This window comes from Colius striatus, chromosome 4, assembly GCF_028858725.1.
Source record: "Colius striatus isolate bColStr4 chromosome 4, bColStr4.1.hap1, whole genome shotgun sequence".
Classification (NCBI taxonomy): domain Eukaryota; kingdom Metazoa; phylum Chordata; class Aves; order Coliiformes; family Coliidae; genus Colius; species Colius striatus.
This window is the reverse complement of record NC_084762.1, coordinates 88250153-88263508: the sequence shown is the minus strand read 5'-3', so window position 1 is coordinate 88263508 and position 13356 is coordinate 88250153. Positions and strand designations below refer to the sequence as shown.

Genomic DNA, 13356 nt, shown 5'->3' with positions numbered 1-13356 from the left:
ATTTTTTTATCAGGTGAAGAAAATTTAGTAACATCAGTATAGATTAAAGATCAATCTTTTTATCTATTGTAAACAGATGGAGTTTAACTGAATTAGCAGTGATAGTTACCAGCTGAAGACTTGGGTAACATTTCCACTTTAACCTATCCACTCTGATTCACTAATATATCTGTTACTCTCTTTCTTAGTAATTGGCACAGAAGGGGAACCTGCTATCATTTTCTGTGATTTGATATGCTGGTGAATAAAGGCTTTCACAATAATAATAATAATACACTGCAAATGGTCTTTTACATAATAATATCTTCATTTTTTACTTGGAGAATACCCATGTTGCCAAGTTTCTGCACAGCCTCTGTTAGGATAAGTTAGGATTCAGTGATGAAGACCCACATCCCTAATAGTCACCGAATGTCCCAAACTATGTAGTTTTATTTAAAAAGAAAAATAGAAGTCAAAGTGGTCTTAATTTGGCAAGCAAGGAGACATCTCTGTAACATCATGCATGCACAGTCACAGCTGACTTCAGTGTTTGTCTTCAGGTGAGGAAACTCATCATTCCTCTGGTTAAGCGATTAGGTATTTAGTGTCCTGCTCAGTAGCACAAGCCCCTAATATCAACCTGGGCATTTTTAAAGCAAAGAAAATTTTTAAAAAGAGGCAGTCAAATAAAACAACTTTGTATTGCAATTACAGAGGGATTTTTGTTCTCTCAGATAAACTATTTTTAATGTCGCATTAATGATTTCTTTCTTAGTTTTTAAAAGAAATTAATGGTTTTTGATTTCTCATCTCTTCCTCATGTTCCCCTTGAAGTCTCCTATATACATCAGTCTTTATGAAGATACTGCATGAGTTAACAGCTAACTTACTTTTTTTTTTTCCCCTATTCTAGTATTCTCAAATGAGAGATGAAGTATTCAAATCAAACTTGGTGTGTGCATTTATTGTCCTGGTATTTATCACCGCTATCCAAAGCTTACTTCCTTCTTCCAGGTAAATACAGAAATAGATCTCTATGTATCTGAAGGAGCTCTCAGGGAAGCAGCAGGATGACACTTCTAGGACTGACATGGAATTAATGGATAAAATCTGCTTCTTCCCCAAAACTCCTCAAATTTATTTTTTTTCCACTTTTTCCCAATATTAACTACTTTTATGTCATGTTATCTGCAATTGCTTGTTTTCACATGCAACAGCAACATGTACTGGTGTTATGTTGTTATGTTTTTAAGCAGAATCCCCACTGAGATAGGTAGGAAATTTGGGTTACAAAAGTATGACTGCATGCAGCCTGCTGCTTCTCATGTTGGAGCAAAACACGATCCAGACTTATAACAGTGTCTTTTTGCTAACTGATTAGTAATCACCTTGGGAATCAGTGATTGATTTGGTTTTGTTTCTTACATGCTACATTAGAAAATTATATTCTTTTCTTTGTTACTGGTGATATGTATTACCTATCTGGGGAAAGCAATCTTGTGCCATTAAGAAGCAGCTAGGAGGTGATGTGGTAGGTTTTTTCTTACTTTTGCAACAACTTTCTGTCAAGGTGATGAAAATTTGATATAGCTGAGACTTCTGTGACTGTATATTTCACACAGACAAACCCAGCAGTTGACATTTTTGTCTAGTATTTGTCAGTGAGGACACAAGGGTCTGTACAAGGAGTGAGGTTGGTTTCCTGGCATCATAGCAGAGCCAGCAGAACACGACTTCCATTAAAATATGCACCTGATCCCATTTGGTCCTTGACAGAACAAGAACTAAATTGGAAATATGCTCATGAATATAAGTCTCAGGCATTTTCTAACACTCAGATGAACCTTAATTTATGGCTGCTTGTAGAATAACCTTGAAAATAAAGTATTTGTGCAAGAAATAAGGGATTTATTGTGTTAAAGTAATGCGGCAATATTTCTTGGATCATCTCTGGGAGGCCAGGTTTAACATGTTTATGTCTAAGAGTACTGGAATGGTGGCTAGATGCAGGCAGGAAACTGTACTCTGCAGCAATTACATCCCATGTATTTTGTACTTCTCAGTTAGGAAAGTATCCAAACCTGACTTTCTATGGTCCTTTATATGCTATATTGCCCCAATATTACTAAGTTTCATTGCTTGTTTAATGTTGTTCTATCAATACACATTCAAAATCCTTCGCTTCTGGTAGCTGTTGTTTTTCGGGGTTTTTTTTCTGAGTATGTACAAGAAGATTTATGGGTCTTGTTAATGGAATCTGTTTTCTAAAAAGGTTTCTACTGCTATATCAATCACTGCTATATCAGGAAAAAAAAAACCTATGACATTTTTGCTATCTGCACAGATTTATCTTTATTAATTCTCTGGAGAGTGTCTAGTGCCATTGGAGTTAAGGGAAGAGTCACTGTAGATATTGCCTCCAGCTGTCTCACTTCTTTTTTCCCATCTTGCATTTTCCCCTGCACTTTAGAAATCCTTTGTGGACCTTTTTGTCTCTGAACATTAAAAAGGCTGTACAGATAAATAGGTTCAAATAAACATTAGATAAATTCCTAGGAGATATGATCAGCAGAGGTTTTTAAACAAATGCATGGAACTTTGGCCTCAAGAATGCTATTAGAGGTTGATTCCTGGAACCTGGGAAGATATTTAGGGAAAGGATATTTACTATTATCTCTTTTGCGAGAGAAGATTTGGAGCCAAGTGGGTGCTTTACGGCAGTTCTTATGTTCTTTGAGGACCTAAAGATTGCTGTCAAGATTTAAGAAGGCAAATTCACTTTTTAAGTTCTGATAGTCTTCTTCAAAAAATATGTTTCAATCTTAAAAAAGCATGACTGTTAAATGAGCAGAGGTCAACAGATGAGCAACCCTAAAATAACAGGATGAGAGGGTTTGAGTGAGAAAGTTTCAATATGCTTACACATACTGAATGATAAAATATTCTGAAAGTTCAAATTTCCTAAGTTCCAGTTCTAAAAATGATTCAAGGTAGGAGCACATGAACAAGATATCACAAAGCTAGGCAGGACTTGGTTTCAGAGAGTCTTGGATAGTTCTCATCTATTTTATCTCTAGTAGATATCAGAGAAGTACAGTACTACGGTGTAAAAGCATAGACATTATTTCTGTGAAACAAATAATGAAATAATAATTTCCAGTCTTCATGGTAATTTGTCCATTTCCTAACAACAGATTTAAGTGTCTTTCAGTTCATGCTTCAAGAGCTTTGTTGAACAGGCATGGAATTTTGCATTTCTTAAGTACATATCTAAATATTTTTCTGAGCTGAGTCTTTGGGGATTTCTGGAAATTTGTTGAAAGAAAACTTTATTTAAATCTTTGTAAAACATAACTTACTAAGGATCTTCAGGAACATTCTCAGATAGGTTGCCTTAGCCTGTGTGTTAAAGAAGATAAACATCTTTCTGTTATTGTATAGAATCACGGAATGGTAGGGGTTCAAAGGGACCTTTAGAGATCATCTAGTCCAATCCCCTGCAGAAGCAGGTTCATCTAGATCATGTCACATAGGAACATGTCCAGGCAGGTCTTGAAGACCTCCAAGGAAGGAGACTCCACAACCCCTCTGGGCAGCCTGTTCCACTGCTCTGTCACCCTCACAGTGAAATAGTTTTTTCTTATATTTAAGTGGAACTTTCTGTATTCCTGCTTCATCCCATTACCCCTTGTCCTGTTGCTAGCTACTATAGAAAAAAACATCTTCTGTGTATGAGAGTTTCAGAATTTTGTCTCGCTTTATATCTGTCTCTTGCAGGACAAATATTTGATCCATTCATACTTTTCCCTGACAGGGCAGGCACATCACTGAATTTTAAAATCTTTACAATAGTTTTCATTCTTTGAAATGTTGAGTTGGGGAAATTACTCTAAGTGACATAAATTAATGCCATATTTCTTCTGTAATTATCCTCCATGAAGCCATTAAGTTACCAACCTTACAGTGATTCATCTTCTCCATCTGAGACACCTCGGAGTTTGATTAATTTCCTGCAATGAACTTTCTATACTCTCACATGAACAACAGATCCTACTAGAGTAGACTGCTGAACTAGTCTTATATCTTTCAGTTTTTCACTGGTTTATTCTTGTGAGGGCAGATTTCAAACTATTTTTCATGTAAATATCTGCATCTTCTGTGTTACATAGTTTTCCTTCTGGCTCAACTCTTGATTTGTGACTGAAAAAGAGAAGGCAAAAGATTTGTTTCAAGTTTCACCTGATCGTGGCAGTAAGGGAACGCTTAGAAAGAAAAGCATTTGCTCTTGAATCTGTTCTTGAGTGAAGAAGGGGTCCAACCCAGGTGTCCTAGCCCTGGAAGAAGTTCTTAAACAGAAGAGTACTATGGCTGTTTGTCCTGTTTCTCTAACCTTGGCTATGTCTTCTGCTGTACTTAATCCTAACAGCATCCTGCCAACAAAATCTGAGGTCACAGGTGTTCAGACTTCAGTTTTAGTTTTATCTCAAGCAGTCTTAGACAAGAGATAAACATATCAATGTTGAACTGAACAGCTGGATATACAGGCTGGATGGTGAGTAGGTTGAGAACAGCACTTCAAAGACAGACTTGGAGGTACTGTAGTTGAAAAGCTGGACTGAGCCTGCAATGTGCACTTGCAGCCCAGAAAATCCATTGTATCCTGGACCACATCCAAAGCAGTGAGGGCAGCAAATTGAGGAAGGTAATGCTTACCTTTTACTTCGCTCTCATGACACTCTCTCTGCAGTGTTGCATCCAGCTCTGGGGCCACCAACGTAAGAAAGATATGGACCTGTTAGAGCAAAGCCAGAGCAGGCCACAAAGATGGACAGTGGGTTGAAAAACCTCTCCAGACAGGCTGAGAGAGGTTGTTGAGAGAGGTTGTTAAGCCTGGAGAACAGAAGGCTCCAGGGAGACTTTATAGGAGTATTCCAGTACCTAAAGGGGCTTACAAGGAAAGCTAAAAGGGATTTCTTATGACATGCAGTAATAACACAACGGGTAATGGCTTCAAACTGAAAGAGGGCAGATTTAGATCAGAGATTAGGAAGAAGTGACGAAGCACTGGAATAGATTTCCCAAAGAGTTTGTGAGTGCTCCACCGCTATAAGTGTTTAAGGCTAGATTGGATGAGTCTTGGAGCAACCTGGTCTGGTGGAAAGTGTCCCTGCCCATAGCAGGAGGGTTGGAACTAGATGATCTTTGTTGTCACTTCTAACTCAAACCATTCTGTGGTTCTATGATAAGAGGCATCAGGATCCTACAGTGTGAATAATTTGTTCTGAAAAAGACTTAAGAAACAACTAAATCTGAAAAGAAAGGATATTCCTGCCACTCAGGCTCTATATAGACAGATAGAAGCTCCGGCATTTCTTTTCCTAGCTTGCTTCTTCAACAGCAGTTTTTCAGAAAGAAACCTTGTGAGGTAATGGCAGACCTATGGAACATGAACAAAATTTTTCCTAGACTATTTGCCTCAGATTTATTACAACTGACTTTTCCTAGTCTTAACTGTTTACACATTTATTTCTATGAGCAATGGTACCGTGTTGAGTTTTAATACTGGTTCTCTTTTTTGTTTTCTTCCCAGGGTGATACCAATGGTCATTCAGTTTTCTATTCTGATTATGCTGCACTCCGCTCTTGTGCTAATCACTACAGCAGAGGATTACAAATGTTTACCCTTAATGCTTCGGAAAACATGCTGCTGGATTAATGAGACCTACCTGGCCAGGAATGTCATTATATTTGCATCCATTCTGATTAATTTTCTTGGAGCCATCATCAATATTGTAAGCTTATAGGGAGACAGGGACTATTAGACAGAAAAGATGATTTATGAATTATTAAGCTTGCTGTAGGACTTGCTATCTAATGTGTTTATAAGCCAGCTATGATTTTAATATAAAAAGCAAAGTATCACTGCTTCAGGAAATTCAATCTGTTGCTTAAACTATGGATTTCTGAAATATGTAATTATTTCTCCCTCACAAGTATCATCGGTTTTTAAAACCTATTTGCTACTTTCTATTCTATGTATCTACCCTTTGAGAATTATTTGTAGTTTTCAGACCTCAGTATAATGCTGATATACTTTCTTAGAGACTTTCAGTCCAAGTAATGCTTTTAGGTATTACATTCTTCATCACATAGTCCTTCCATCAATTAGAATACTAAAAAAGTGAGAAGTGTCAACGAACCCAGAAAATATCTTCATAGAAAAGATGGAGCAGGTCAAGCTGAGACTGTAACCACAGCATTTAAAAAGAATTTTAGTGTGAATTCTAAACATACCTGGCCATTTTTTCATTTGACAGTGTGACAAACCAAAGCCCAGATTCATCTTCAACAATGTAAAAAAACTATGGACATAGTCCACTCAGCTTTCTTTATAGTCAATGCAGAAAAAAACAGGCCTTCCCAAAGATTTATTTTGATTATACTGATACTAATAAAGACATTTTTCTCTCTTCGCTTCCTAAACAGGGACTTTAGTGTGATATGGCTCCTAATTTATGCATCTCCACTAAGACTCTAAAGTGTGACAAATCTATAGCACTGTTTATCTGTATATCTGTGAGGAAATGCATATACCACACTTTTCTTAGCAGCTGTAGTTATATAAAAATATTAGTAATTAAATACTGTGAGCCTGGATCTATATGATGTCCATGGGGTCTTATATGCAAATATAATAGAATCTGATTATCTGTATGGCTTGAGAAATAATGAGACAATTTAGCATTTATCAAGCAGATTTTAATGTCAGACAATCTGGCAGATGTTGTACCTGAGCTAAGAAGAAAGTAAATATCTCACTGATAGATTAAAAGTAACATTTTGGTCATTCTTCCCTCATGTAGGGCACCTTTTGGTTATGGATGTAGCAGTACTTTTTCATCTGAACTTTTAAAATGCTTTTAAAATACCTATTTCCTGCTAGACAAGACCAGGAAAGCATTTAGTGACAATAATTATAATAACAACTGTAAAAATTCAACAGGAGTAATAATTAATAATAAATATTATTATTATATATAGAGAGTAATATACTGAAGTCTGATACTTCAATGGTTTGCCTCATCTTTTGCTAGTAGATATGAGACTTTATTACATTCTATTGCCATCATTCTTTGATGACTGAACTCAGGGCACCAATATGCAAAGACTCGGCATCTGTCTGGGATTTTTAATGATACCATGCAAAATTGATAGGAGAATCAGTCAGAGAAAGAAGAATGTAGCCAATGACTGCTATCATTAACACAGAAAATATAAATGAGGTAAATGACAGGAAGTTTAATGGGGCTGAAAACATCCTGAAGATAAAGACAGTGGTGTATTATAATATAGATCTCTAAGGACTGTTGTAGAATTTAGAGGTTTTTAAATCATGTTTGACAAGTATTTTTACAAGGACAGGTAGCAATAGGACAAGGAATAATGACTTTAAACAGAAAGAGAGTAGATTTAGATTGGATATTACGAAGAAATACTTCCCTGTGAGGGTAGTGAGGCACTAGAAGAGGTTGCTCCATCCCTGCAAATGTTCAAAGCCAAGTTGAATGAGACTTGAAGCAATCTTATCAAGTGGAAGGTGTCCCTTGTCATGGCAAGGGAGTTGGAATAAGATGATCTCTAAGGTCACTTCCAATCTAAACCATTCTGTGATTCAATGAAATATCAGAAAAGGTTTGGGTAGAATTAATCTTCCTTTTGTACAAGATGATCTATAATGGGCTATTCATATCCCATTTGCTATGGATATGGAACCAAGATTTTCTCCTGATTTTTTTTTTAAAGATTTTTTCTACTGCAATCTTATGAGATGTCTAATTCAAAAGCAGTCCAAAAAATCCTTTTAATGTCGTATCAGTGAGTTTCTAGAAAGCAGTAAACAGTTATGTTTATTGTCATGTACTTAGAATGGCAACGGCTTGAGCCATTAAGTATTGACGTCTTCAGGGAATCACAGCATTCTTATAACCTATTATTACCTAATTATATGATATTTCAAAATTCTGCCATAATAGTTTGCTTAGGAGAGAACTGCATGCATTTCAGAATAGGTAATACAGCTCAACCTTACAGCTACATGCATCCTCTGAGTTGAAATTCACCCAGAGTCATCAGGTTTTGGTTTCACAAAGGGGGGAAATGGACCTTGTGTTCTTTACATCAAGTGCATTCTTATTGCTATAAAATTCGAAAAAATTTTCTGATCCAGAAAGTCTTTTAAAAAGACTTCCAGAGAGGTCCCCATATCACTCTGCCCTGCAGAGGGGTGCTGTTTACCCCACAAACTTTCGGAAAGTACCTTTCATAGAATCATAGAATGGTAGGGATTGGAAGGGACCTTTAGAGATCATCTAGTCCAATCCCCCTGCAGAAGCAGGTCCACCTACATCAGGTTGCATAGGAACATGTCCAGGTGGGTCTTGAAGACCTTCAAGGAAGGAGACGCCACAACCCCTCTGGGCAGCCTGTGCCAGGGCTCCCTCACCTGAACAGTAAAATAGATTTTTTTCTTATGTTTAAGTGGAACTTTTTGTGTTCCTGCTTCATCCCATCACCCCTTGTCCTGTTGCTAGCTACTATACGAAAGAGGGATGTCCCAACCTCCTGACACCCACTCTTTAAATATTTATAAATGTTAATAAGACTTCCCTTCAATCTCCTCTTCTGCAGAACAGTCCCAGTTCCCGCAGCCTTTCCTCATATGAAAGATGTTTCTTTCCCCTGATCGTCTTGGTGGCCCTGCGCTGCACTCTGTCCAGCACTTCCCTGTCCCTCTTGAGCTGAGGAGCCCAGAACTGGACACAGGACTCCAGATGAGGCCTCACTAGGGCAGAGTAGAGGGGGAGAAGAAGCTCCCTTGACCTGCTGGCCACACTCTTCTTGATGCATCCCAGGATGCCATTGGCCTTCTTGACCATGAGGGCACATTGCGGGATCATATTTAGCTTATTATCAATCAGGACCTTTAACTGTCTGTTGTCACAAAGGATTGCACCAACAGCCTACATAATGTTGCTGCATTGCAGAGATGACTGAATTGCTGAAAGAACAAACAAGAGAGTTCCAAGTTCAAAATTCATTAGAATTTAATTATAAGAAATTGGGCCTCATTAAACAAACTCTCTAACTCTGTTGAAAAGAAAGACAGGAGAACTAGCTTATAAATACCAGGTTGATGAAATGACTTAGTATAAACATCCAGATTGGATTAATATGTGTAACAGGAGACTCCATCTGCTTTAACTGTCAAAATATGAAACCATTAATGATTTTTTTCCTGTGTTCTAGGACCATGATGTATTGCAACTCAACACTGCTATTTTGTTTATACTTAATACACTTGGTTTGAAATACCATTAAAATGACTGCAGGTCATAACAGCAAAAGGCAGTATTACATTCTCAAATCAATTGCATCATTAATGAATTTTCATTCTCTTCCATTCTAGGCATCACAGTTGCAGTTCCAGGGCACATTATGTTTTGGCATAAGCCAATTCTGCATGATGCCATGGGATTTTTTCCCATGTTGAGGACAACACTGTCCATAGCAATATAACAGAAAAATACTTGCAAACAAGGACATACTTGCCATCTGAATTTAGGGTTTGAATTTGATAATTTTCTCCTTAGTTTAGAGCAAAGTATAAACATTTTGAAAGAGTAATTTTCAAAGTGTCCAACATCACTCCTCTGAAACTCCCAGAAGACCTCATCTTTCCTCTTTGCCAAGAAGAGAACAGAGGAAGGCTACTCAGATACTTAATGTCTGTAGTGTGCATAGCTCTCTCCTTTCCAGTTCATCTCCACAGTATGTCTTCTTACGGTTCATTTAGTCCTTGGTGCCAGTTAGGGAGCTGGAATGGAGAGTAGCAGGTCAGCCAGTTCCATCTTTAAACAGAGACATCCAGCCACACGAGTACTGAGTCACCAGTGCACAATTTAGCCCTGATTTTCCTTTCTTTCTTCACAGCTATGGTGTGATTTTGACAAACCAGTAACTCTGAAGAACCAGACATTCAATTCATCTGCATCTTTTACGGACATCTGTTCCTACCCTGAGGTATTTCTTAGGATATTTTTGAATCTGAGGCATGGATCCATGAAGGTTACGTGGCAACCACTACCTGGAATAAATGACCCGTGCACTGGTGGTAGAGCCATTTGCCTCAACAACACTGTGAAACTGAACCTTTGCCTCTATCCATACGCTGAGGCAGATTACAAAAGGAATTAATCTTATGGTCTAATGGGGCATTACAACTAACTTTCAACCTTTGAACTTCATACAGAACTCTCATGGTGGAAACACATCCAGTGATGATTCAATGAACCTAATGCAATCAAACACACTACTTAATTCATGTGAACCTAATGGAGTCTAATACTTCTTACACAGCAAAACCAGCAGTCATTCTACTGTAGTTACCTTAAATTTGCATTTGGAGGAAAAAAAAAATCCTCTCTATGATGAGTAAGCAGATGACAAAATCAATGGATTTGTCATGTGTACATAAAAGTATATTGCTTAGAAAGTCATACGGTGGTGCCATGATACTGCCGGCAGCGTGCTGCAGACTGCAAGGATGCAGTCTGCCCTACAGAGGAACTGCATTGAAGAGAAATTGTACTCGGGAAAATGAGTGTTATCTCTCTTAAGGCTATATGATAGGAGTTAATTTAAACTACATTTGGACTGTGGGTGTTGACATTGCTATTTTAAATCTGAAAAGCTCATGGCCATGATTATCTCCCTATATCCAATATCAGCTGCATAGACTGCATTTGACAGATGACTAATCATTGTGAAAAATGAGACAATGAAGAGATTAGAAAATTAGATATGAATAAAACTTCCAGGAATCCCATTATAAGAGAGTAATGTAACTAACCTAGACCTGCAATATTAAAAATAAAATCAAGAAAAAACCCACCCAAACCAGTGACTTTATCCTCACTTCAAGCAGCATGGGAAAAGGATTAAGGCAGGATTAACCTTCCATTCCACTTAATGTGGGACTTTTGGAACTTCAGATTCCAAAAGAATATTAATTGTTTTGTTCTCAGTTGACTTGTCATTAGCAAACTACTACATGCAGAGTCTCTTCTTCTTTTAACTATATAGAATGCCCTTTCCCTTTTAATACAAGGAAAATGCCATAAGAGCAAGAGGAGAATTTCTGCTAATATGGAGGGGCCATGCAGAATAAACAATTTGTAATTCCACAGTCTCTTCTAGCAAAACCATTATTTTCAAAGTGCACTGTACCCCAAGAAGACTTAATCAAGCACTGAAATACAGAGTTAATGTTTTTTATATGTTTGATCTCTTGAGCATTTACATAGATAATTGTAGAGTTAGTTACTCACCACTCAAAGTAACCAATGTTGTTTTGTTTAGTATTTTGTCTTCACTGGTGTACTGGCAATGGTGACTTGCGCAGTCTTTCTTCGTCTCAACTCTGTCCTGAAGCTGGCAGTACTTCTCATCATGATTGCAATCTATTCTCTGCTGACTGAGACCATATATGCTTCCCTTTTTCTGCAATATGACAACTTTAACCACAATGGAGAGTAAGTGTTCACAGCTCCCTTTAGGAACTGCTTTTTAATAAGGTAATGGTTTGAGTCTTGCCAGAGTATACATATATTGATAGCACCTTAGTTATGTGTGGAGGGATGGTTGCAATCAAAAAAGATTTAGAGTGTGATTCTTTCTCAGGCCTTTTTCTTAAAGTCTTCATGAGGACATTTAAATGACAAGAATGGTTTGGCTTTTATGTCTCCCATATTATAACTATGTTACAAAAAATATGCATTGCAGGGCATATACATTGAATGCTTCTTTTCTTGAAAACTCCAGAGATAACATTTGAAACTCTCACCTCAATTTAAGAAAACATGAGTGAATAAATTTCATTTTAGGGGCAGGGTTTTAATTGAATAAAATCCAAATATAACATATAATTATGAAAGTTATAAGGAATATAGGGATTGTTTCATTTTGTGAGAGTGGGACTCCTCTTCCCAGGCTTTCTTCCAAGCAAGAGAAATCAAAGAGGAGTTTAGAAGAGCCACAGTAATTTACAGAGACAGAGGTGCACAAAGTGTTACAATAACTGAATCTAGAGCACCAGTGATTTAAGTCATTCAGAAAAACCATCTTTGATACTTGACCAATTGATTGTTGTAGTTATATGTGCTTGTGTGTGACAGCTGAAGATGCTCAGAATGACAGAAAAAGCATACATTTGCAGTACAATCAGTCACATCTTTACACACAGTGAGACTGCACACATATTTTTCCTTGACAATGTTCTACCGTAGCAGGGTACTAAAGATTTGGGATCTAATCCATTTCCCTAATGGTAGTTATCCTCCAGCAGACTAATGGTATGACATTTAGTATATTCATGGCAGATGCCAGCAAGTAAGACAAATGGCAGTATGCAATACTTTGGCTATGTCACTGGAAGTCATTATCATTATTTTTAATTTTTTTATCACTAATTAAGCATAGCCAAGGAAGATTCTCCCTTGTGTTAAAGTACTAGAGAATTCAGAGTAGTTTCTGCTCTCTGTGTCAAAAAAACTCTCTAGTGACTTTTATCACAGAAGAGTAAGAAAGAGCCAGGAGCATCCTCTAGACTAGTCAACAGCCCAGTACACAGGGAACTAAGCTGAGATCCTCCATACTTGGGAAACAAGCTTAAACTTTATCTCAGACACCAGGGAGCATGAGACTGCATGCCTAGAAACTTATCTGCTTTCTTGGATACACAAACTATCTGAATAAAAGGTTTTCAACTTCCATCAAAACTTGTCTAGGGTGTATATTGTGTCTACAGCTACATTACCACAAGATGCAATAACAGATGAGTTCATAACTTAGGCCTTTGAGTCTGTTGCCTTTAGCCAGTTTATCAGGGATCCTTCTAGAATGAAATCTTTGGAAGATTCTATTTCAGATAACTTCAAAATGGTAAACATCTGAATGCCAAAATATATGCAGATGACAAAGATGTTTCCTGCCTGTCTTTTACTCTGCACTGATGACTCATCTCATAGCAGAACATTCTTCATTAGGCCCCCAAAGTTCAGTTAACTTTCTCACAAGTAAATTTCCTTATGGTTTAGTTGCCATCAACCTCTGCTTTTTCTCACTCTAATTTCTCTGTTATGTGAGTACTCCTCTGAAAATGGATTCAGAGTCGGGACTTTGCTTTATTCTTAGATTTCAAGATGGACAGAAGAGTGTCCCAAAGTCTCTTCTAACTTCCACTGCTCATTTACTCCTTTATTAATTTTTTTCATATCTTCAAGCTTTAAGCACTACTTTAACATTTCATCGTCTTTC

At 37.3% G+C, this 13356-nt stretch overlaps 1 protein-coding gene across 2 annotated transcripts in view; it reads left to right on the top strand.

Annotated features, from left to right (window-relative positions):
* The window catches only part of ADCY8 (adenylate cyclase 8), a 122118-nt gene that overhangs the window by 88720 nt on the left and 20042 nt on the right, over nt 1-13356 (top strand). For both annotated transcript variants that reach the window (XM_061995076.1, XM_061995075.1), the window contains 4 exons: nt 896-996; nt 5573-5774; nt 9973-10062; nt 11401-11573. In XM_061995076.1, coding sequence (XP_061851060.1) covers nt 896-996; nt 5573-5774; nt 9973-10062; nt 11401-11573 — 566 coding nt within the window. The remainder of the gene's footprint in view (nt 1-895; nt 997-5572; nt 5775-9972; nt 10063-11400; nt 11574-13356) is intronic.